This window comes from Cyprinodon variegatus, unplaced genomic scaffold, assembly GCF_000732505.1.
Source record: "Cyprinodon variegatus isolate N-32 unplaced genomic scaffold, C_variegatus-1.0 Scaffold246, whole genome shotgun sequence".
Lineage (NCBI taxonomy): Eukaryota > Metazoa > Chordata > Actinopteri > Cyprinodontiformes > Cyprinodontidae > Cyprinodon > Cyprinodon variegatus.
This window is the reverse complement of record NW_015150699.1, coordinates 355489-379175: the sequence shown is the minus strand read 5'-3', so window position 1 is coordinate 379175 and position 23687 is coordinate 355489. Positions and strand designations below refer to the sequence as shown.

The 23687-nt window shown below is 36.2% G+C and overlaps 1 protein-coding gene across 20 annotated transcripts in view; it reads right to left on the bottom strand.

Moving 5' to 3' along the window:
• Positions 1-23687, bottom strand: part of nrxn1 (neurexin 1) — a 321828-nt gene that overhangs the window by 283451 nt on the left and 14690 nt on the right. For 6 of the 20 annotated variants that reach the window (XM_015382002.1, XM_015382006.1, XM_015382020.1 and 3 more), the window contains exons 2-5: positions 9446-9463; positions 7105-7134; positions 6441-6452; positions 5966-6013 (exon numbers count right to left, since the gene is read on the bottom strand). In XM_015382002.1, coding sequence (XP_015237488.1) covers positions 5966-6013; positions 6441-6452; positions 7105-7134; positions 9446-9463 — 108 coding nt within the window. The remainder of the gene's footprint in view (positions 1-5965; positions 6014-6440; positions 6453-7104; positions 7135-9445; positions 9464-23687) is intronic. The other 14 variants (XM_015382016.1, XM_015382010.1, XM_015382019.1 and 11 more) reach the window with 11 other exon arrangements.

The window sequence follows — 23687 nt, the reverse complement described above, 5'->3', positions numbered from 1 at the left end:
TACCTGGGTTTCAACAAACACCAGTTGCTGGGAATACTAGAGAAGCTAAGCACAGCAGTGATTAACATTGTAAACTGTTATATAATATCAGTAAGCTCCAATGGGGGAGAATACATTGCTGAATGGAATCGTATTGCTTGTTCTCAGGAAATTCTTCTGTCTACAGAAAAAAAAAAGAAAATAAAAAGAATCTCGACTCTAATCAGTCAGACTTAAATGTTTCAAAAAAGTTTTAAAGAAATATATGTTTTGTGGCATGCTTTTCATGCACAAACAAATGCTTGAACATTTTATCCCTACATCATACCTCATGCCTTTTTGGTATTGTTTTTCCTATTTTTTTTACTATATTACTGCTTTCTTTCTAAATGTAATTCTGAGTAAATGAATAAACAGTTATGGTAAGACAAAATGCAGATAAAATAAAATATAAAATCTCTATTTAAGATGACTGACATACTGTATAAAAGGTCTGTTTCTGATACTTGGCAGAACATCTATCTAGTTATCTATCAATAGAGCAACAGCTGGCATTCCTCAATGTCTCTCCCCTATAAAACTTTTTGGAGCAATATTTTTTGAACCAGAGCTCCTGCTCAATAGGTGCCATTTCTAACAGACCTTAGGATTAAATGAGTTGATGTTAAAAATAGAGATGATTACAGTACAGTATGTCTAATGTTCTCCTTTGCTAATGTGCTAATTATGCAAAAAACTAAATTGAATTAAAAACATACATACGGCTCAGTATTGAAGTAAGGATATGGAAGTATAAATCTGAATTCTAATTAAGGCTGCGAGGTAGAGCAAAGGTTAGCATTGATGCCTTATGATTATAAATTTTAATCCTGGTCAGGCTCTTTCTATGTAGTTTGTATGCTTTTTTCCTCTCAGGTTAGATGAAGGTTATCATTTACTATTAGGGATCATTAGGCCTTGTGATGGACTGGTGAAATGTCATTCCTTACAAAGGCCCACTGAGACCAGGCTAGATATGAAGTCCCAACACCCTTCCATAAAGCCTTCTAAATTTCCAAGGATAAGGCATATATGTAAAGTAAACAAATATTTATTATGTTTTTCTATTTTTGTTTTGTTTTGTTTTTTGTAATGCAGTCAGTTCAGTCTAAGATGAGAAACAGCAACATGTCCCAGAAGCAGCCCTTAGGCTTCTATTGCCTGGAGCCTATGATGCTAATCACATTATGACATCAGTATCTATTTCACTTTGAGTTTAAACCAATCACCCAGCTATTTTAAAATCTTGTGGTGTCAAACAAGCTTTAAGATAAAATTCTCAAATCAGGCCCAAAACTAGTATTTGTCAATGAGTGTAGCTGTCCATCTAAAATATGTGAAACATATTAACAGTCAGGTTTTAATGTTCATAACGTATTAAGTGGTGTTACGCCTAAAATCTAATAATACTTTGCTTTAGTTTTTCAGTTACAGAGTTTATCAGATCAAATCATATTTTCACAAACATAATTGATCGCCACTAAGGCAACTTAGTAGTAAAAATCGTAGGTATAGGGCTTCAATTTAAAGTCTTAATAATTTCTACTGACTTGACCCCAGTGTTACAAACTAAACTAGATTCCAAGATATGTACCATTCATCATTTTAGACAGACTTAATCCAACTGAAATTTCTTTGACTATGATAGTTTCTTAATACCTTGATATTCTGCTATTTACACATGTAAGTATTCTTGATTGCTATTTTTAATTTTATGTTCTCAATAATTGTTTTCAGTAAATTTTAACATTAGTGATGATCTTCTGAATCATTATACCAAAACTATATGCATTACCTGAAAGACTTATTAAAGGGGTCATAGAATGATTATATAGGGTATTTGGTGCTGGTACTTAGGGTCTCTAAGAGGGTGTGTAACATTGGTTGGGCTGAAAGTGGCATATTTGCTGTTCTATGAGCCCTAATGCAAGCCTGGTTAAAAGCCCTAAAATGAGACGGCAGTTTTCATCCTTTTATTGTATGCTCATGAATATTTAGATGAGCTGTGCGCTGATTAGTTGGTTTACAACAAGCGCAGCTGCTGAGCAAAGACGCATCTTATCAACAAGCACTCATTCACTGAAACATCAAATTGTTCATATGATAGGGTAACCAGGCATCCTCTTTTTCCCAGACATGTCCTACTTTTCACACACAGGGCATTCGAACTGAGCTTTCAGCTCTGGTGCACCGAGCCTGATCCGACACCAGCGGCCCCATACTTCCCTCCGCCCTGCTTGCCTTACGGGGCAGGCGGGCAGAAAATACCGTCACCGGGTCAGGTTCGGTCGCTCCGTCCCCGGCTGGCTCGGTTTAAATGTTTGGTCTGGTCCAGTCGGGCCCCCCCCAAAATCTGGTCACCATAGATATGCTAGCATTGCTATCAACAGCTTAGCAACAAATTATTACTTATATCTTGCGGTTGTGATGGCCTTACAGTCGGAACAGACCCTCATTTCAGTAAAAGAAGTTAAGCAAATCCTGCTTTGAACTGTCCAAGATTTTGAAAGCTGTCTTGGGTAATATGCTTAGAGCAAATAAAAAGCTTAGCATCAAACTTTACAGGGATCTTCTGCCTGTCGAGTCTTCGGATCCTTGGGAAGACAGTGATAATATATCTTCACAGGGGGGCAAAAGTACGGGCCACAACTAAATAAGGCAACATCCCCAAAATGACGTCAATTCGGTGCTTCATTTCAGTTTGCCTGTTTTATTGTAGAAGTTTAGAACGGTGAAATTTGCAGAAAAAGGGGCTGTTGATGGGATTTGAAATTCTCTGTTGGTCCATTTCACAGATTGAAATATCTTTATTCATCTATCACGATGTAAACTCAGTTTTGCATTCTATGACCCCTTTAATGTTAAAACTATATGAACATTAACTGTACCTACAAACCTAGAGCAAGTTTCATATGTTAGAACATAACCAATTTTCACACCCTGTTAATGCTGGTAATAGCTGTGAAATTATCAGACTGGACCATTTAATATTCAATTTTTCATTTCAGCTAATTTGAACTGTACATGGCAGATAACATCCATTTGAAAGCATTTATGATCTTTTATAAATCAGTGACAATTAAAGAATGAAGTGAATTAACAATCCGCAATACAAACAATCACACAAAAGTACATTTTAAATATTATTTTTTAGGTAAACAATGTTGGTAAACCAGCTGAAAGCACCTGACACACAAACAAAAGCCTATCCTCAAAGGACTAGCCATCAAACAGAGGATAAACCTTACCAAGTGGTTAACATGACACAGGAGAACCTCAGTGAGGGCCAACATAAAAAACACAACATTCTCACAAGCTTAAGTAGACGATGAATAGAGGCTCTGTCCAAGTTTTAGTACCCGAGGGGATTTGTGTTTATGACCAAACAGTACATTTACAAAGACTGAGCAGGGTTTTTACACTTTAAAACACAGGGGGAATCTTACCAAGCCCCAAATTAGAATCAGTGGGCCGAGTATGGCAGAGTTGTGCCTCATCAGCACTATTTGACTCCTTCCCTGCAGCTTCCCTTCTGCTACATCCAAACTTGGTATGCATTTATCCAGACTTGTACAATCCTAAGCTTTAAAACACATTATTTGGAGATGATTTTAAATTAACTAATGGACACCTTAAGTAATGTAGATAATTATAATAAATGACAGAGAGGCTGTATTAAAGGGTGGGTTAGATAATCTGAGTCAGCATTACCGGAATGTAATTTACTGCTGCATTCAAAGAAGAACATTTGACCCTGAAAATCATAAAATATAGTCTATAGGATGTATCAAAGCTTAAAGTAATATTTTTGAAGCCATCGAAAGACAAATTTTTTTTTCAACACAAAAAGACAAATCAAACCATTTCTACTCTCATGCAATTCAGCAGAAGCCCTACTGTCTGCATCATTTTTCAAAACAAATAACAATGAACACTATAACACTGAGAGTGACACTTACCTTGGAAGATGTGGCAAATGAATTTCCTTCCAGTTTTCACATTTGTAGATTTGCATACATTTCCCATATCATAATAATCACATTTTAGTAAAAGAAACTGCCAATGAGTTGTATAAGTAAAGGAGCTTAATATATATCAGTCCGTTGAAGACATTTATAGATGTGCATCTCTTTACATATCTAGATAATTTGAGATTTCTGCAATTATTACATAGTTTACAAACTGATTTAATATTTTATGTTTCTGCAAACTCCCATAGTAGTACATGGGTTTTGAATGTATTGGTCTAAATTTTCACTAAATAAGGTTTGGTTATATACATATCAAGAACATATGGGAAGAAAATTGTATTTTAAACAAAGCAAAAAGAATAACTTTTTCAGAAAAGCAATTAGAAACATTATCTATTGTTTAAACATTTAAAAGTTTTTGTGCTTTAGGTATTTTAAGACAATACATAGTAGTTTTATTTTCACAAAGTCTGAAGCAATTATAGAATATTATTTTGTTAATCCTAATAAAGTTCCTCAAATTCAGAAGTTTACATACACTGATCACTATATGCTCTATACAATTCGCAAATTTAGAATGCCATGAATTGTAAGCTATTGATTAATTCATTCAGATGATTAAAGGCAATCGGGGGCACCTTTGTGGGTGAATATTAGGCATAATTATTACACACCACAACATTGTATGACACCATTGAATAATCTACAGAAAGGACTTATTAGAGACCTCACTGAGTTTGTTTCATCAGTGGATAGAATTTCAAGATACCTGATGGTGCCACTTTACTCTTTTCAGTTATATGCAAGTATGACAAGCATGATAAGTTTATCTCATCATGCCTTCTAGGAGAGTGACAAGCTCTATGTCCCAGCTATAAATGTGTTTTGGTGCAAAATATATATGCATCAATCCCAGAACAAATGCAAAAGCCTCTTAGGTTGTTGGTGAAACTGGTAAGAGCGTCATTATCCACAGTTAAAAGAGTCCTGTACTGACACTGGCTGACAGATGCCACATTAAGTACAAAGCAGCAAAATGACAAAAAAGTCAATGCTTAAGAGTGGCTTTTACAAAGCATTGATCTTAGTCACAAAAATGTGGGCAAATCAGAAAGGATGAGTACAAAAGTCTGCTTTACAGACCTGCCTCAGTTATTCAGGAGGAATGAGTGATAATGAGTTACCACCAGTTAGAAGTATCACCAAACTGTTGTAGGAAGGTTGTGTAGGACACAACAAAAACATTAGACCCATTTTAAAAGCCAACTCTAATAGATTTATCAAAGGAACTTCAAGAAAACTTCTGAATTTTAATAAAGGTGATAGAACATTTGCCTGTTATTGTGACAGAAACTATTTTAACTGATTAATTCCAACTGTCCTTAAACATAAAATTGTAGATTTAAATTTATTTAGTTGGATAAGGAGAAAAAACATGTGTCATTTTACATATAGGTAAATCTCTGTTTAAAAATATATTTTTAGTTTTACCTTTACTCACATACAGTCTGTGACCACCTATTACATTACACTGTGGAAAAAACGCTGTATTAAAAAGCTCACAATCCACAAACAAAATTCCAAAAACTATAAACTGTGATCAAAGCAACAGATGCAGTGCTGCTCATTAAATAACTAAGTATTCTGTGGACCAGTCACTTTGAAAACTTACCTGTTTAAATGAAGCTTCACATCTATGTCAGATAACAACCCAAAAAGAAGATAGGATTCCAAACTAAAGCATGAGAACTAAAATACACATAACCAATCGGGTCAAAGGTGTGAAATTTAATTGTTAAATCAACACTGTTAAATGTCACAGTGTAAAATATTAAACAGCTATGTGCAAATTTTAGATTAATTCTAGATTTTATACATTAACCCTAAACAAGCAACGTTTACATTTACCAAACTTATGGCAACTTGCTAAATCACAGTTTAACAGGAAAATTATAACAAAATAATTTAAATGTTACCTTGAATGCTCAGTAGGGACCTTACAAGCCAAGTCTCCCCTCTCTGCCCTGAGGAGAGTCAAATGGGAAAAATCAGAAGTCCACTTACCCCACAGAGAGAAGAGGTGAGGATCACAGCCAGGATGGGAGGCCCACAACATTACGATCAACCTCATACACCATAATTCAAACAAAAGGAATGTAGTTCTCCCCAGGTGCAGGTTTTGCACAAAAAACTAGGACAGCAACTGTGTGGTTCATATATCCATATGAGTCTATATAGCTTCCATGCAATAAATGAACAAAAGGAAAACAGAGCAACAAAGCTGGAGCATGTGAATTCAGAGCAAGAGCAGCACCTACCTTGAAACCCTCTAAATAATTTGTTGAAAATGAGTTTTTAAAAGTGCAAGTGACTATATATAATTCAGCTTAAGTATACAATGCCAGAGAAACTATTAGCTTAGTGAATTTGGAAAATTAAAGAGGGCAGTACCTTTACTTTTACCTATAAGATTTGATGAAATGTTCCGGTAGAAAGCAGATTCCAGACAAAGAGGAAAAACAAAGGGAGAGGAGACACCAGTAAGTGTCTTAGCTAAATAGGAGGATAGTGGTGGAAAGGATAGAGGCTTGATGGCTGCAAGCACAGGAGGGAAATAGGAAGCTGCCATAAAAAATAAAAACAGGAAGCTACATTGCTGCTCTGCTACACCATGACATTATGCAGCACCACACAAATGAAAACAGGAAGACAGAATGTACAGCTGCCTCTGTAGATGCTCTCCACATGCATTAGTATAGCGAGGACAGATGAGGATTAGCTTTAAAACAACGTTAATGCAAGTTGTCCTCTCCTAAAACCACCCCTAATTCAATAAAAATATATAATGTTAGTAATTAAAAAACAGAATTTGTAGAGAAATGTCAGGCCTCTTAAGCAAAACAAAAACTAAAGCAAAAACTGAAGCAAAATCACCCATAAAAAATGTCAGAATGAAATGTTGCAAAAAGGAAAGAAAATGCCACTGATATGAATGGACAGAGAAATCTGAAGCTTCAAGCCTTCGCAGGAGTTAGTGGCTCACAAATTTCTAAGCACAGAGGAACAGGAGGAAGAATGGAGGAATGATGGGGAAAAAAAGGAGCATAGCCCATACCTTGGTCGCCCATCATCAGGTGTGCCAGACCTTAAAGGAAAACAACAGTATAGTCAGCAGAGAACAAGGGATCATGGGAAACTGTGTGACACAGACAAGCAGGCATCCCCTTAAAAGTTGATGTCTGAGTTACAAGAGGACGGTTGGGATAGGGAAAAAGTGGGAAAGACATCAATTTGAGGGCATACAATACAAACAGGGTAACTCTGATGAGCACTGAGGCAACCAGGAAAGGTTGCAATGCATCATCAGCAACTTACGATGCAACATTCAGAAAGCGATAGCCATGTTTACAGTTGTGCAGATACATTTAAAAAAATCAATAGCATCATTAGGGTCAATATAATACAGACATTTAACTCAAAAATTGAAAGATATATTATATGGATTCATTACACAAGGTGAGATAGAGTTTTAGTTTTATCCTTGTTTTTTTTATATTTATGGCTTAAATAATAATAAGAAAAATAAGAATAATAATTTTCTAAAAATAAACCCATTAAATTGCATCTTTAATACAGACATGCCATCCAATTAAGATAATGTCAATACAATGTACTTTAAGCATAATACTTGGATTGTTTGCATAATTAACTGTATCAAAGCCATTAGGTTTTTGCAGACGTACACTTGCAATGAGCCTGTGGCTCTGCTGACATACAAACGACACCCAAGCTGTTTCAAAAGCTGTGCTCATCTTGACTACATTTTGAGGTATATGGTTTTTAACCTTCCTCTTAATACTGGCTCCCTTATTCTCTGTGGGATTTAGGCAAAATCAGTTTGCTAGTCACTATTAATTATTATAAATTCAGGTTCAGCTTATCAGCAGAGGGAGGTGACCTGGCATTTTATAATCACAGAGCATGACCCAAAGCAGGTAAGAGAATGCTTGCTTGTTGGTCAGAGATGACTGGAACTGATCAATCTTAGATTAAAAAAAAATTGGAAGAGGCTTTATAACATTTAACATTTCATTTCTCATGTATTTCAGGTGTCCATGGATTCATTGGAAAGGTAAAAATTCTAGCCAGGACTGAGGCAGTGGCACATATGGAATGTGCCCAGTTAGAGGAAAGATAACAAGATTCAAGAACTGATAGACGCATAAAAAATTTTTTAATAATGCATACCCAAATTCTAACTTTTTTGTTGTGAGAAGTTGTGTTGAACACGATAGCTGTTATAACATGTTATAAAGAACTGTATTATTTTCTTTCATTAATTTGAATCTGTGCACTTTTTATTGCATGTTATTAGGTTAATTTTTGTTGTAGAGAACCCAAACCAACTAAGAAGCAAGCCTTTTATAATATTTAAGCTATACTTCAATCAGGTATAAATATTGTAGACTATATATCTACAATATTTATGGTCTGAACTAATATATCTATAATGACAGTATTGTAGTTTTTGACATGTGGCAATATATTAATCTGGCCAAGATGCAAAAAAAAGAAAAAACACAAAAAAAAACATTTAAGATCCTTTATTAAACTTTCACAAATTAGATAAAGGTTTCACATATCCTCAAAATTGGTTACAAAGAATCTGCTATTAGTGTAGAAATAACTCTGGCCATTTGGCCAATTTTATTTTTTTCCCTTTATCGGCTTAGCCCCAACTCGTGGGACACATCGGCTTTATTTATTGGTGGAGAAGAAGTGTCACACACGTGCTACAAGTCGCACAACATGTAAAATCCAACAGCAGATTAAGAGTGAAGATGTAGCTTTTATTGTGAAATTAACAACTCTTTAAGACAAGACTGTTTGTCAATGTATGAAGGGCGTATGTTGGAGGTTTAGAATCAGTGACCTGGATTGTCTCTCACACACTGGGATCTAGTCACCCTACTGCATATGCAGATTTAATGTTAGGAATCCAGTTTGTGTGGGTTGTGTTATTGTGTTGTTCTCTCCCTCCACCACCAGGTGGCACCCTGTTCTCATTGGTCCTCCCACACACCTGCGGCTGGTTGGCTCATTACTGAGGACTATTTGAGCGGTGGACTGTCACTACCTCAACGCCAGAGTGTTTGCCAGTTTTGGGTACTCGAGCCAAGCTGAGTTTTGCTGAGCCTGAGTCTTTGCTTTGCTGAGCCTTTTTTATTGGAGGATGTCATTCAACTTCTTCTAATTATTAATATTACTCTTATTGGTAGTAGTAGTTCAGGATTTGTATGTATTACAGAAAGGAAATGAAAAAAAAAAAAGAATAAACGATGACTTAATGCAATAACCACTCATGTTAAATTGATACCATCACTTTTATCAATCATTTTCTAACATTTTGACAATAAAACTTAAAGACAATTAGTACTCATGATGAAAATACCCACCTTCGGTATTGTTGTCTTCTGTAGGGAAAGGTAGGCAAAGAGAAAGAGAGGAAGACATTCATTAAGCAGCATGCAGGCAAGTACTGGCCATTGCATGTTTACAACATGCAAGGCATAAATATCACATGCAAGCAAACTATTGTAACATCTGATCAGGAATAACATACTGCATCTATGTACATCTACCCTTTGTGGTAACAATCTGTTTCTTAACTTAGAACAAGGTTGAGCCATGAAAGGGTCAACAAATTTGAGGGTCAACATTGGCATAAAAAAGAAATGTATATAAATATATATGAATAAATTATATATAAATAAATTATATTACACTTTAGAGTGCAGTGTCCAACTAACTTCAATTAAGCTCAGAATATATGGGATTTACATTATAACACAAAAAGCACTTATAACTGGCTTCAAGTTTAAATGATTCAAGAAGCAGTATTGATCACAAAACATGAAAAGGTGAGAGGGAGAGAAATAAACAACTTGAGGCATGTTCATCCTGCTGTCTTCATCCTACTCATTAAATATTTTATTCATTGAACTTTTTTTAAACATAATTTATCATCTGTTGCCTCAAAATATTAATAATACATTTTTCTTTATATAGAAAAGCTGCCCTATGTGATGTAATACACTGCGAGATAAAATAATGGAATCTGTATATATAAAATCTTTAGTGTTTCACAGGCTCAAGTAAAATCTTTTGGAGATTTTGTAGGTGATTTGGTCATAGCACTAAAGAGCAGTTAGATCATCCCTTAACAGTATTATAACGCCAGATTTACTCTTAATTTCGATTGTTTCAGAACTAATGGTCTGTTTTGTGTAAGTGAGAAAGTTACCCTGTGAAATATGTTATTTAAATAAAGGAGGCAGATCCAAAAACAAACAATGATAAATAGGAGAGGTAAACATCATGCTGCCTACATTTATATATATATACTTATCCGACAAAATGATGCAATTTTATAATGTAAAATACAGAAAACAGAATGTGTGCATATTGCCTCTTAAAAATGTATTCATGCAACAGTATTTTTTTGGTCTGGTTATGAGAATCATGATAAAACAGAAAACATAGAAAACTTGATAAAATTAAAAAATGCAATGACTGGGCAATAAACATGCAACATCAATTTACAATGACGCAATATGTAAATAGTCAAATTTCAACAATAGACTCCTACCTCTCCAAAATGGTTTTGTGCCCCAAGTTAAGCAATTTTAATGTTCACCAAAGACTTACCATAACCTTTGGTTCCTTTTTCAAGTCAGACACCATACCATCAATTAAAGTCATTAAAAAGCTTAGACTGCTATTCTCTGGTTTGAGAGACATACCAATATTAGTTCTTTACAGTATAGTTAAATCCATTTCTGTTCATATTCTTTCTAATGTTGTCATTTGGAAACACAATGCAGTTTCTCATTTACCTAAGTTCTAATAAAAAGAAATGCCTATGTAAAAAATATCAAGCAGAATGAACATTGCATGTGAAAATGTTAATTAATATGAATGTGGTCTTTTTTTTTTCTTCCAGCAAAAACAGAACACTTAAAAGAATGAGATACTACTGTCAAATAGTACAAGAACATGCAAACTTTAAAAAAATGTTTATTTTACTTTGATGGTGAAAGGCACAATGCTAAAATAAAATGCATTCTGATACAGCAGGCATGATACTGGCATTTGTAAATAACTAAATGAATAAATAACAAATAACTAATAACACTGATGAATAAAAACATTTGTTAATGTCAAGACCCCAAAAGTACTGACACATACAGTAATACATACATATTACTGTATGTATTACTGTATGTGTCAGTACTTGGTAAAGTTTCTGCTGAAATACAACTTTAGTTTAAAAAAAAAAATTATATTTAGACATTTTCTATGAATTATCACAGCGGGCAAATATTTAAAAAGTTTGGATTGTTTTTAAGATAAATATGGAATTAGCACAGAATTATACTGAGTCCCTTCTTTTTATTCACCAAAGGCTTAAAGTAGAAGCTATTCATTATTCCTATCTAAGTATAGTTACAGAGACATACAATATTTATGCATTCTATAATAAATTAGATCAGAGAACTTTATCCTCCATGAGCTCTAGCCTCTACAGCCAAAAGCAAGCGACAATGACGCTACTGAAGATTAGCTACTTTTTTTTTTATGTAGTTAGTATAATAATAACTCTAATACTGTAATAATAATATTACAGTTTTGTTAAATGCTATCCACACTCCACGGGAACTTAAATATTTAAATATTTCTTTAAGAAATCTACTGACATACATTTCTCCTTATTGCCAGTTACCAAACAAAGTCAGGTATACAGCATGTATTGTTTATGTCTTATCTTAGCCAATTGTTCCACACAAACCGTCTAAAGAGTATCAAGTTTATTAAGAAACTACAACTTGGATCACCACTTCTTTCTTTTTAGATTTTCAAATGTACCATTGACTTGGCCATTCTTGCAGCTTAATTTTCTTCCTCTACAATTTCATTGGCTGCGTAATTAGAAGAATCTGGTCTTTGTCTTTAACTTCTTCTCAAAAGCACATCCGTATATTTTCCTTGTCATGCTTTAAATAAGGCAATTCCATGTGCTTAGAAAAAGTCACATACCATAAAATTCTCAGTGTTGAATGTTTAGATATATTTTATTACAGTAGCACCAGTAATACAAAAGGTAACATGGTAAATAGCCCAATGGCGATATCCTTGCAAATATGTAACACATTGGGAGTGATAGGCCAGGTGATTTGTTTTGTGTTGTTCTCTACTTGTTGAAACTACTGTAACTTCTTCAAATAACAAAACATGTCCTATACATGTGCTCCTGGTGGAGCAGTATAGGAGGCATGGATTTAACTTGTTTACTTAGTGACCAAATGTAGTGCACCACCACAGAGAGGAGCTAATAACCATAGCCAAACAGTGGCTAGGTGAGGCAGCATCACCTGGAACTTTTACAGTACTAGCATTACTAGCACACTGTCAATAATGGTTAGATGACCCTTCATTTGGTGGGTGGCTCTACAAGACCGAGCATGTATTTTAATATATGAAGATATTAACATTTAACAACAACAAGCTGAATTGATCTTGATTTAAAACTAAAACGTTGCTTTTAAATTCAAGATGACGACCTCATGAGGCCCCTAGCCGACACTAAGAGCTATAAGGTTGCCCACAATCCTCTGCATAACAGAATGTATATGCACAGTGTGTCTCACAGAGTTTAACAAAATACATTATTTCATGAAATGTACTGTGTATGGCAAATGGAAATGTTATCACCTTCACATGTCCTGGATTTTATACTGTAATGAAATGCTTTGTCATCTCGATCCATTTGAGTAACATTTTTTTTGTACTTCTTTGCTTAAAGGCTGTAGTGCCAGATTCCCTAGCATTATTCATCTGACGTCAGTAAGGCGGAAGACTTTCTGGATTCAAGACATCAGTCTGGAGCTCCTTTCCTACTCTGGAAAGTGTTTTTATTGTTGACCCCTGGAAAGGTGAAGGGATAGAGGCTTTGAACAGGGAGTATGAGCTATAATTTGAGGTATTTGGATCAAGCTATAGACTCTTGTGAGAAGAACGATCATAGAATACAATCAGAAAACACAACTAGGGTTGGGAGTACCTGGTTCGATCTCCACAGCCTCCATTCTGGGTCTCTGAGCAAGACCCTTAACCGCCGATTGCTCCCTGGGCGCCATACAATGGCAGCCCACTGCTTCCCAAGGGGTGGGTTAAATGCAGAGTGAATTTCTCCAGTGTGAGATCAATAGAGTTCAATTATTATTATTGTTATTATTTGGCTGATCTACAAAACAGGATAGGTCAAAATCACAACGGACAATTAAGTCAGCATAGAGGATCAGGGATGGCCTCCCGTCCATGCATGTTCTGTGTTATAGGGCAATTTTTTCCAACTACCTATCATAATATAATTTTGTTTTGTTTTGAATGATAATAATAATGAGCCTTTCTAAAGACAAACAGGTAGGGTAAAAGCAGTTCATATTAATTTGCCCCAACAGGGAGGAGACTGTTCTCCAAATACTCCTAAACCTGAACTGTCTTTTTTGGGAGCTTTTTATCATGCATTCAACTAGTACAATGCATATTCAAATAACTTTGGTTGTTACGGACCTATGGCATGAATTTGGGTAGTAGTGCTTTTTATTGCATTGACATCAGCTAATATGTGTGGGTGTTCTTCGATTTATTAATGGATTCAGCAGCCGTACTTTGAGATCATGTGAGGAGCATTGTGACTCCCTCAATTTGTTATCCATCGTTAATGTTTTAATTCTTAGTGGATTTTTTTTATTTAAGATTAAGACTTAATAAAAATTGTTTTTATTGTGTCATTCTTATGTAAATGTAGGGAGAAAAAAACAATATCAGCTTCAGAAACCAAAAACTGGCAGCACATATCAGGGATTGTTTAAACTGATGTAAAACAAAACTTATTAGTTCATCTCTTAACATAACGCATTTCGAATATCGATCTAAAAACTGGATTTTTTTCAGCTTTAAAAGCTGATTTTCCATTCGGAGAAGCTGTTTGAACCGAATCTTGTTGTTCTGAATCGCTACTTTTAAACCTTTTGTTTTAGAGAAACTGTAAACCTCCATCTTCCAGTAAAGCAGCTCCTAGCATCAGATCTCTGAACACATCTTCTGTCTCCTTCCTTCAACAGGAAATGCCTTTAAAAAAGGTTTTCCTGAGAAACATGTTGACATGTTACTATTATTTTTGTGTACTTTTTCCCCTGATGTATAGTGTGATATGAAATTCAAACAATCTCTAAAGGCATTTAGTGATATGGTGATTTCAGAAGGGAAAGAACGTTATATTAAATAACATCACCTCACATGATACATTAAAGCAATCCCCCATCACTCTTTTCTGTCTACTGTCTGTCTCGTTCTACTCTTTTCCTCTCTCACACACACACACACCCACACACACCCGCACAGTTTTTTTCACAAATGTACCCAGCTGGTTACATACTAATCCACAGTTGTAAATCCATTTAATCCCCTTGACAAAGTGATCCTGGTGCTATTGTGCTGGTAACTCTAAACCAAAATGCACTCAACTGTCAATCTGCACTCCACAATCTGCATCTCTGATAGTCTTATGCTGCTATGTTATGCACACAAAGCAGTCTATGGCTCAAGAAATATAATTAAATTACTCTTCAACTTAATACTTCACTGAATGAAACATCTGGTCCACAATTTCCCTTGCAAAAAATAAACACAAGCACAGGTGGGAAAACTAATCTATAAATTGATTTTCTTTTTTGCTTTGCCTCATGCAGACATAATTCGGACAAAACACAATCCTGACCCCCCTGACTGTGAACTCAAAACTGTGACAACTGTTCAAAGCCAAAGTGACAGGACATACAGTAGACATAAAAAACTGGCCACGCTTAGTCCACCACGATACATCATTCACGCTACCCTCAAAATGCCATTACCACACAAACACATACAGTCCGACCGTAGGAGGAGGGGAGCCAAGTTGACATTTTGAGTAAACAAACATGCACCACATTTACTAGACACACCATACTACATAGAACTGATTTATTCCTGTTATCTAAAAAAAAAACAAAAAAAAAAAAACTGCAAGATCTTTTGCATCTGAATCAATCGATGCTTGTGTATTTTTAATGCCTCAAGTACTGCTGTGTGTTTTGGTGTTATGCTGAATTCATATTTTATGGTATCTCACTTAAAAGATTTTAAATAGTAACACAATAAATTTTAGCCTTGTCTTGCACTTTGATATTATAATATTAATATAATATTGATGTCTTATAAGCTATATCTCTTAAGTTGCAGATAAAACCAAATAATTTAAAAGGTACAAATGTTGTTTCTTTAATGATGGAAATTTTTTCATGAGTCTTTTTCATAGCAAAGTAAATACTGTACACAAATAACCTTGCCCTCCTTATACTAATCACTCTATTAAAAGAAACAGGAAATTCATGATATGTTTGTGCTATCTAAAAATTAAGTAAAAATAAATCTTTGAACCGGTTTTTCAAGCCACCTGGCTTGAGAATCCTGTTAAATGCATTTTCCAGAAGCAAACCCGGCATCTTTGTAGCTGCATCCATGTTTAACATGTTCTCAGGCGGAATTTCAGGGTAAGACATCATTAATGATCACAGAGATCCCTTTACTTTAAAAAAAGTTAATCAACAAACATCTTTCTTTGCCAACTTTGCTGTTTGGTGATCAATTGTTTTTCTGCAGCACAGCGGCGCTTTCGTTGATAAACTTAATCAGCTGATTTTACTCACAGCAACAATGTATAGTTGCTCCAGAGAGGTAGAGGTGTTTACAGTTGTTTTAGCCACAAAAAAGAAACTGTTAAAATAATTAAACCATCTTTCCTTATGTGGTGTTATAAATCATTTGTGAGATTTTATTTTATTGAAACTTTACACATTAAGAAAAAAAAAAATTACCAAATCAATATGTTAGCATTCATGTTGCAATACAGTTGTTTTTTTTTTTTTTTTACAGCGAGCCCTAAATGTGGACTCAAACATATTTTAGATAAATTTACAAAACAAAAATATATATTTTTTCTTATATAGTTCTCATTTTGTGGGATTCCCCTGGAAACCTTAGCAAACAATGTATATTTTATAAAACTTCCTAAATCTATTCAAATGTAAAACATTTACAGCAGAAGGGATTTTTATCAAAAGCTCGCATTAGAGAGATACATGAATAGAAAATCTGAAATACTAGTGCAAAGGCTAAGAAATATGGCTCGGGTTATTGAATTACAATTTGAAGAGTATCAATAGTAAAAAGATGAAGATCATTCCTTCATATCACTAATCTATTGAATCTTTTATTTTTAAAGGGGGTGTTAGTAGCAGTGCAGAGCTTAGCACTGCCCAATTATCTACAGGAAGCAACGGAAACAAGGGTAGGAAAGAGGGCTGAGTGACCAGTCACTCTGATGGAAACTGATAGCGACCACAGCTGTGGATAATTATGTTCTCCCTAATTTACACTTCACTCCTAATTATTCGGTCATTGCTGCAGCATTTATGTCTTCCGACAAATTCTGTCTTTGTATTAGGTTTTTGGAAAAAAGCCTTCCGGTGGCAATACCCTTGCCAAAAGGAAGAGTGTCAGAAAGGAAAATTTATGAGTTTAAAAAGCAAACAATCTGTCATAAATAAACTAAATTTTTGACAGTAGAACTCCTTTAGGTACCAGGGCACCTCAGAATAAGTTCTGGCTTAAATTCCTGCATACTCTCGATTTCTCAGTTTCAGGAAGCTGGCAGTATGTAGAGAAATAAGGGCCTGCAGAGATTTGCATGCCCTGCCGTGGGAACGCACATCGCTTAGTAAGTCCTCATATTGAGGAAGAAAACAGATTAAACATGTCACAATGGGGTAATTTTATGAGCACACTGACTCTTTTGTGTCCTTAAAAAAATGTATTTTCTTACAGATTAAATAATAAACTGCTTTTTGACACCTTTGATCCAAACTTTTTTAAGTAAAGTGTTTTACTTAAAAATAGAATATATATAAAGAATTTACAAGAGATTATATATAAAGAATAAGCTCTGATGTTTATCATCATCTAGTTATCCAATAGTATTAAAGAAATGGATTAAATTATCAGTTGCATCTGTAGCCCATGGGTAATCCACATAGGACAGTACATTTACATCTCATGTTTAGGTTTAAAATACAGCTTGTGGTGGTCTTTATGTATATTCTTCCACATTTTGATAACTTTGCACTCTAAAAGCAAGAAAACTTTTTATTAAAAAAAGCAACGGCATGTTCACAGGTTAACAATTTTTCCCCAAATATTTTCATCCTGATCTGAAACTCATACTATATCAATGCATCCCCTACTATATCAAAGGAGTAGACAGGAAATGTAAGGGAGATGTCAAATGTATACATAATGATACAGGCCCTCTGTGCTATTATGCTTTAATATAATAAATTTGCAGTTGAATAATGATGGAAACCCTGCAGCATTGTTCATTCTGTGAAAGATTACTCCCCCTCCAACCACCCACAACCCCCGTCTTCCCCAGAAAAAAAACAAAAGAAATCCTGAATTTTCTTTCCAGGACATTTAGGTAACATGCAATGTATCATACACATTCTAAATATTATTTATATGTTTTCATTCAGTATTTATTTCTGAGTTTTTAAACCTACAAATAACCAAATTGTGCAAATTATCAACAGTCTCCTATCTTCAAATGTACCAGGGTTTAAGTTACAGTTAAATAGTTTGATGTTACACAATGATTAACTACTATGGTGTTGATAGATAAAGCAGATAACATCTATCCACAAAGCAGAAAATATATTCATCAGACACTAACACTTTGACAAAAACATGTCTAGATAAAAATGAGGGAAAAAAATAATTAATTCAATCTGCCAACAAAAAAAATGCATTTCTAGTTGAAAATATTTCACTCTGTTTTATGTTCAATATGTGAGAGCTTAGAGTGAAGCGTATTACCTCGACAGTAGATGTAGTTCTTAATAGGCATGCGTTTCTCAGCATAATACTGGAGAGCTTTTTTCCCAAGTTAAGTTTGTACCACAAATTACTCCGTCAACCACCTCTGGTCAGTAGCAGGATTTGATGACTATTTTCCAAGTTGTTAAACATTTGAGCTGAGACCTGACATGAAAAAAGCTTCAAAACCGACATATGCTTTAGAGCAGGGGTGCTCAAGTCCAGTCCTCAAGAGCTACTATCCTGCAACTGATGCAAGCACTTTTAACACACCTGAAACAAATGAGTGGCTAATTTACACGCCTCCTCTGAGTTAAATGAGGGGATTGAGGCTTTAGATTCAGGTGTGCCAGAGAAGAAATGCATCTAAATCTATAGATGTTGGACAGCAAATGCTTATCATACTCCATGTGGTTAGATGCATGTTGGAATTCTAGATTTTTTTTTGGCATTGCTATTTTCACAAGTGTCAATAATCTAAATATGTAAGTAGGAAGTCAGCAGCCACAGATCGGTCACATGACACAACAAGGTTAAGTTCTCTGCACTGCGCTTTGTTTTTATACTAAAGGCAAACTGTTGGGTATGTTACTATACAACACAGGTTTCAAACATATAAATCATAATATAGGTATATAAAGGTTTTCTGTTGGTGGAATGGCACTAAAGATGTTTTGATGAAATAAGGCAGCCAGGTTTAAGTCAGCGTTGTTGATGTCAAGACAATGTGAGGAGCTTTTGTCATGAGCTCAGAGCTCATGACAAAAGCCCAATATTCAAGGCAAGACAGACGGTGATAGCTTAAAGGGTATTTGTTGAAAAAAACTAGATATGAGGAGCTGTGGATCTGCAGCGGCTCGGGGAGAGCTGGGGCACCAGTGGCAACTCTGGTTATGGAGAAACACAGGTACTGTAAGTGACCATGATAATCTGATGGAAGATGATTATCCATGTGAGTCACTTATCTGGTTTACCAGTCCTGTCCATTTCCTTTGAGGGAGGCAGGGTCTAGCTGATGGATTGCCAACGAGATGCGGTGGGAGCCACCCAGAGTGGACCAGATGCTGCAGCCCCAGTGAACGAGCATGAATCGGAGCCAGGTCAGGGAAACAGTTCAGAACAGGTAGGCTCAGAGATCCAGGAGTATGCAGCCTGGCAAGGGTTCTGACCAGAAAAGGAACAGGCATATCAAGGGTTCCAGGAGTCCGCAGAGAGTTCGGGCAGAAACGTTCAGATAGGAACAGGGAAGGTCAGTATTTGAGAGGCAAAAACAAGGCGTGATATCAGGAAAACTACGGAATGTTAAAACTAGCTCCCTCCGCTGAGACAAAACAGGGAAAGGGCATGCTCAGTGGATAAAAGACAGGAGATGATCAGGAACACTTGGCAAAAAGTAAAATCCTCTCTCAACACTGTCCTCTGAGAACTAGACCATCAACGTCAAACTCAGCGACAATCTCCAACTGTTTGACTCTGCAGATTTGCCATTGCCTAACGTCTCTCCTCTCTATGAGAGCAACATTGCATGCTGAACACAGCCTTCCCTTCACATAGGAGAGAAAGTGCACTTATGAACAGTCAATTTAACAAATTAAGTTAAGCTAATGTGTGGCGGTAGATTGCAAGTAACGCAATGGCATTATGGATACGTAAAACGTAATTATGTAGATTTAGTAACGCCCAACACTGATTTCACTTTTTCATTGGCCCAAAACATCTGCACTGTTTTTTATGTATAAATATTGTCCATAGGTCATATCAGATCATATCCCTTCACATTTGGCCATTATCGTTTATATGTATAATATTTTATAATATTAGCGTTGCACTTAGGCTGCTGTCTGATTGTACCTTAACGTTTTAACCACTCAGAGGGTGTTGAAACGGCTACAGTGGGAGAAGTCAAGAAGACCCAAACCAATCCCCCTACACTTGAGTTTTTTGGTCTCATACATTACTGTGTTAAACTCAAACCCTCAAAACAAAACATAGATGATTATCTGTAGAAAAGTTAGACTTCTACAGCCACTGCATGACTCGCTTGAATGAAGAATGGCAATTCTGGTTGAGTAGTAACAAGAAATGGGGTGCTGATGCCACTTCACTCAAACAACAGCACTTCTGATTTCCTCCTTCTACTGTATGTGGATGAATGATTTTTTTTAACTTCTCTTTTATTAATTAATCTTCAAATGTTTCTGTCACTCATTTTGTCTGGAGTCTCGATTGTGATTTGAAATAAAATCAAAGTTTTGCATCATATTTTTTCTTCAGCAAGCAAATGCAGATAACTATCACAGACATAATTAAAAGGGTGGAGTTGCGAAAAATATAAATTATATGCCCCTCAGGGTGCTCATATACCCTATCCTATTTAACAATGGGTATGCATTAAATATCTCAAAAAGATAATATATTTTGCTAGCCAAATAATTAACTGTGACTTAAAGAGAGCTTTGAAAACGTAGAAGGGAAGAAAAGCTTCAAAATGTTTTACTTTTCTTATGAAAAAAAAATACACTTATACACTGTTACACATCATATTTAGCTTTATTTATTATCAAATAGTAGCAGTGATATAATTACTCTTATTAATCAGCTACTTAAAAGATCTTAGGAAACATGCTGTGTAGACAGTGTATTCCAATCAAGATATCTCCAAAGAGGGCGACCCATTAGAGAGGATTGTGTGAGCAGATGTGCTATCCATTATTTTACATCTTACGAGTCGTGGGGATCCAATAGGATAATCAGAGCAGCTTAAACATAAGTTCTAATAACCTTAATCCCAGGATTGATGATATCTAGGATAGTATTATCACTGGTAAGTCAATCTTTTTTGTCAAGCAGAAAGTATTAGCAATGAAAGATGGCATTAGGAAATCAATGCACAAACAAGGTTTATAAATTTAGTCTCAGGATTTTTCCAGCTGGTAGTTTTATACATCAGTGTGTGCAAGACTTCTTCAAGAAAATAAGCCAGCATTTAATAGTGTTGACATGTCACAAATCCTTATCTGAGAAGTGGTTCTTGAGTATGGGCTCAATAATACATTAACAAAGCCTGCTAAGTACTAAATTCAGCTAAAGTGACATTAGTGTAACAATTAATAAACAATTTCCCCATAAAATATAAAATACACCTAATAAAAACCTACCTTAAAATGCATTATATTTTCAATACAGTAGCAGTGGCATTTGAATTATGCAATCACTGAAATAACATTCATTTAGCAGAATAATATTTAAAGAAGGTGGGGCATATGATTCTCCTTCGGGCAAAACAATCTCAGTATGGTAATCGCTGCTTTGTTGAAGTCAAAGCAGGTTTAATCACTTAACTTTATTCAGTAAGACTTAAGAAGGTTGCATAACTTTAACAAAAATACTTCTGAAAACATATTTTCTTTACTGAATCATATGTACCACTCCTTTTAAATTGTCCAAGTGTACTTAGGACTTGTTTTTGGGGTTTCAGACAAGTCTCATCAATATGACACCCATGCAGCAGCATCAATCAATGCTTATACTGAAAGCAGGGACATCATCTGCTGACAGAAAATTAAAAGAGTTTTGAAGCTTTAATGATTGATCTACAAAGCAACTTTGCCAATTAAAATAATTGCACAGAAATGCCTCTGCCTAACCATAAAATATTCTTACAAACAAATGAAACTTAAAAATATTTCTAATTCTGTCAGATCCTCTGTGATTGTTTTTTTAGTAGTGGTTATCTATTACTCTTTTGCTAAAAGCTCTATGTACTAAAAGAAATTACATATACTGTTTCAGAACAGATGATCCCAGAGACTATGCTTTGCTGGTGTTTAAATGCCCCTGGTAGAACTTCCCCAGGCAAACAGGCTCTGGGTGATGGGCCAGACAATGAGTGGTTCAGAAATTTCTTGTGACAACAAGAAAATCAATTAATAGGAAGTGGCCTTGAACAGCGGAACTGGGATCTCACCCAGGAGCCTGGTCTGAGGTTGGGGTTAGACAGCGAGACCCTGGTGGTCAGATTTTCCTTCATGCAGAAGTGAAACAAGGCCAATGCCCAATAGGCCCACCATCACTTGCATGGGGAACCTTGAGAAACTGGTGCGAAGAGGATTTGGCAGCAATAAGAGGCGGAGGCTCCTGCCACCTAATCTTTGGAACTGGCTCTAATCCACAGAACTGGCTCTGGGGACATGAAATTTCACCGACCTGGGGGTAAAGGATATAGGAGGTACAGTAATACTGGTTATAAATAGTCAGGATCACCTCTATGCATTTGAAGTAGTCTGCAGGGTGAAGCTTAGGGGATCTAGTATTGGTCTGCTTGACTTCTCCCAGCACAGCTAGAGTTGGAGTTCACCCCTGTAGATAACAGAGTCGCATCCATACAGGGGGGAGGGCCCTGACTGCTGTCTCAGCCTATGGGCCAGATGGCATTTCAGACTACCAGGCCTTCTTAGCATTCCAGGGTTTGCTGGATAGTGCCAATCTTGGGGATTTCATAATTTTGATTGAGGACTTCACAACCATATGGAATATGACAGTGACACCTGGAGTGAAGTGATTCCCAACTCTATACCCGAGTGGGCTTTCATTTTTGGACTTCTGTGAAAATCATGGATTGTCCATAACAATATTATTTTCCAACATAAACATGTCCTTTAATGAACTTGACATCGAGACACTCTAGGCCGTTGGTCGATGATAGACTTTGTAATCCGACCACTGGACACTCAGGTAAAGAGAGGAGCCAAGCTGTCCACTGATCACCATCTGGTTATGATGAGGATATACTGGAGGATCAAGAAGCCAGACAGACTTTGCAGGAATGTGCAAATAGTAAGGGTCAGCAGGGTACATCTAGCAGATCCCTCGGTCAAAGACTTATTCAACCACCAACTTGGGATGAGCTTCTCTCAGATTCCAGGGAAGACCTGGGACATTCAGTCTAAAGGGTAGATTAGACTTCTTCAACTGCACACATCAAATGTCGCTTGGGTCTGGTCACAAACCAGTTTTGCTGGTATGCTTCTGCACCGTTGGTCTGGAATTTCTAGGGAGTAGCAGGGCCAAAGAAGCAAGGGGGAGCCTATTCGAGAACTTGCAACAACTTTGGCACATGGTCACGAGAACTTCGGCGGTGCCAGCGGGAGTGTTTATCTTCCAAAACAACAATGGCACGTCTCCAAGATACCACGATCACGGAGATGGATCTAAAGTTGCTAGACATCAAAGGGGAACAGGTACTGAGCGAACCTCCTCGATTTACCTTTTGTCGTAGTTGTCCATTGTAGTTGTTCCTCGATTTTTAAAAATGCCCCGCGGGGGGCGTCGTCGCGCACAGAGACAGATTTGACGGTTGCAGAGGCTATGTGTCAGAAGCATAAATTGGCCTTAAAATGGGCCATGTTATTTGCTTCTATTGTCAATGCAACTGCCTCTAGCTGTAGCCATAAGGCCAGCATATCCTGTCGCAGCTATTAACCACAAACCCAGTGGTGGGTACCTATGGGCTGGATGGGCTATAAGAGTCCCGAGATGGAAAGCAGGTGTCATGCAGCCAAACATGCGTCTGCCTGTGCAGTAGCAAAGGCAAAACCATGGGGCCAGGAGGAGTTTGATGAGACCATGGAAAGAGACTATTGCTCGACAAAAAAGTGATTTGGCAAA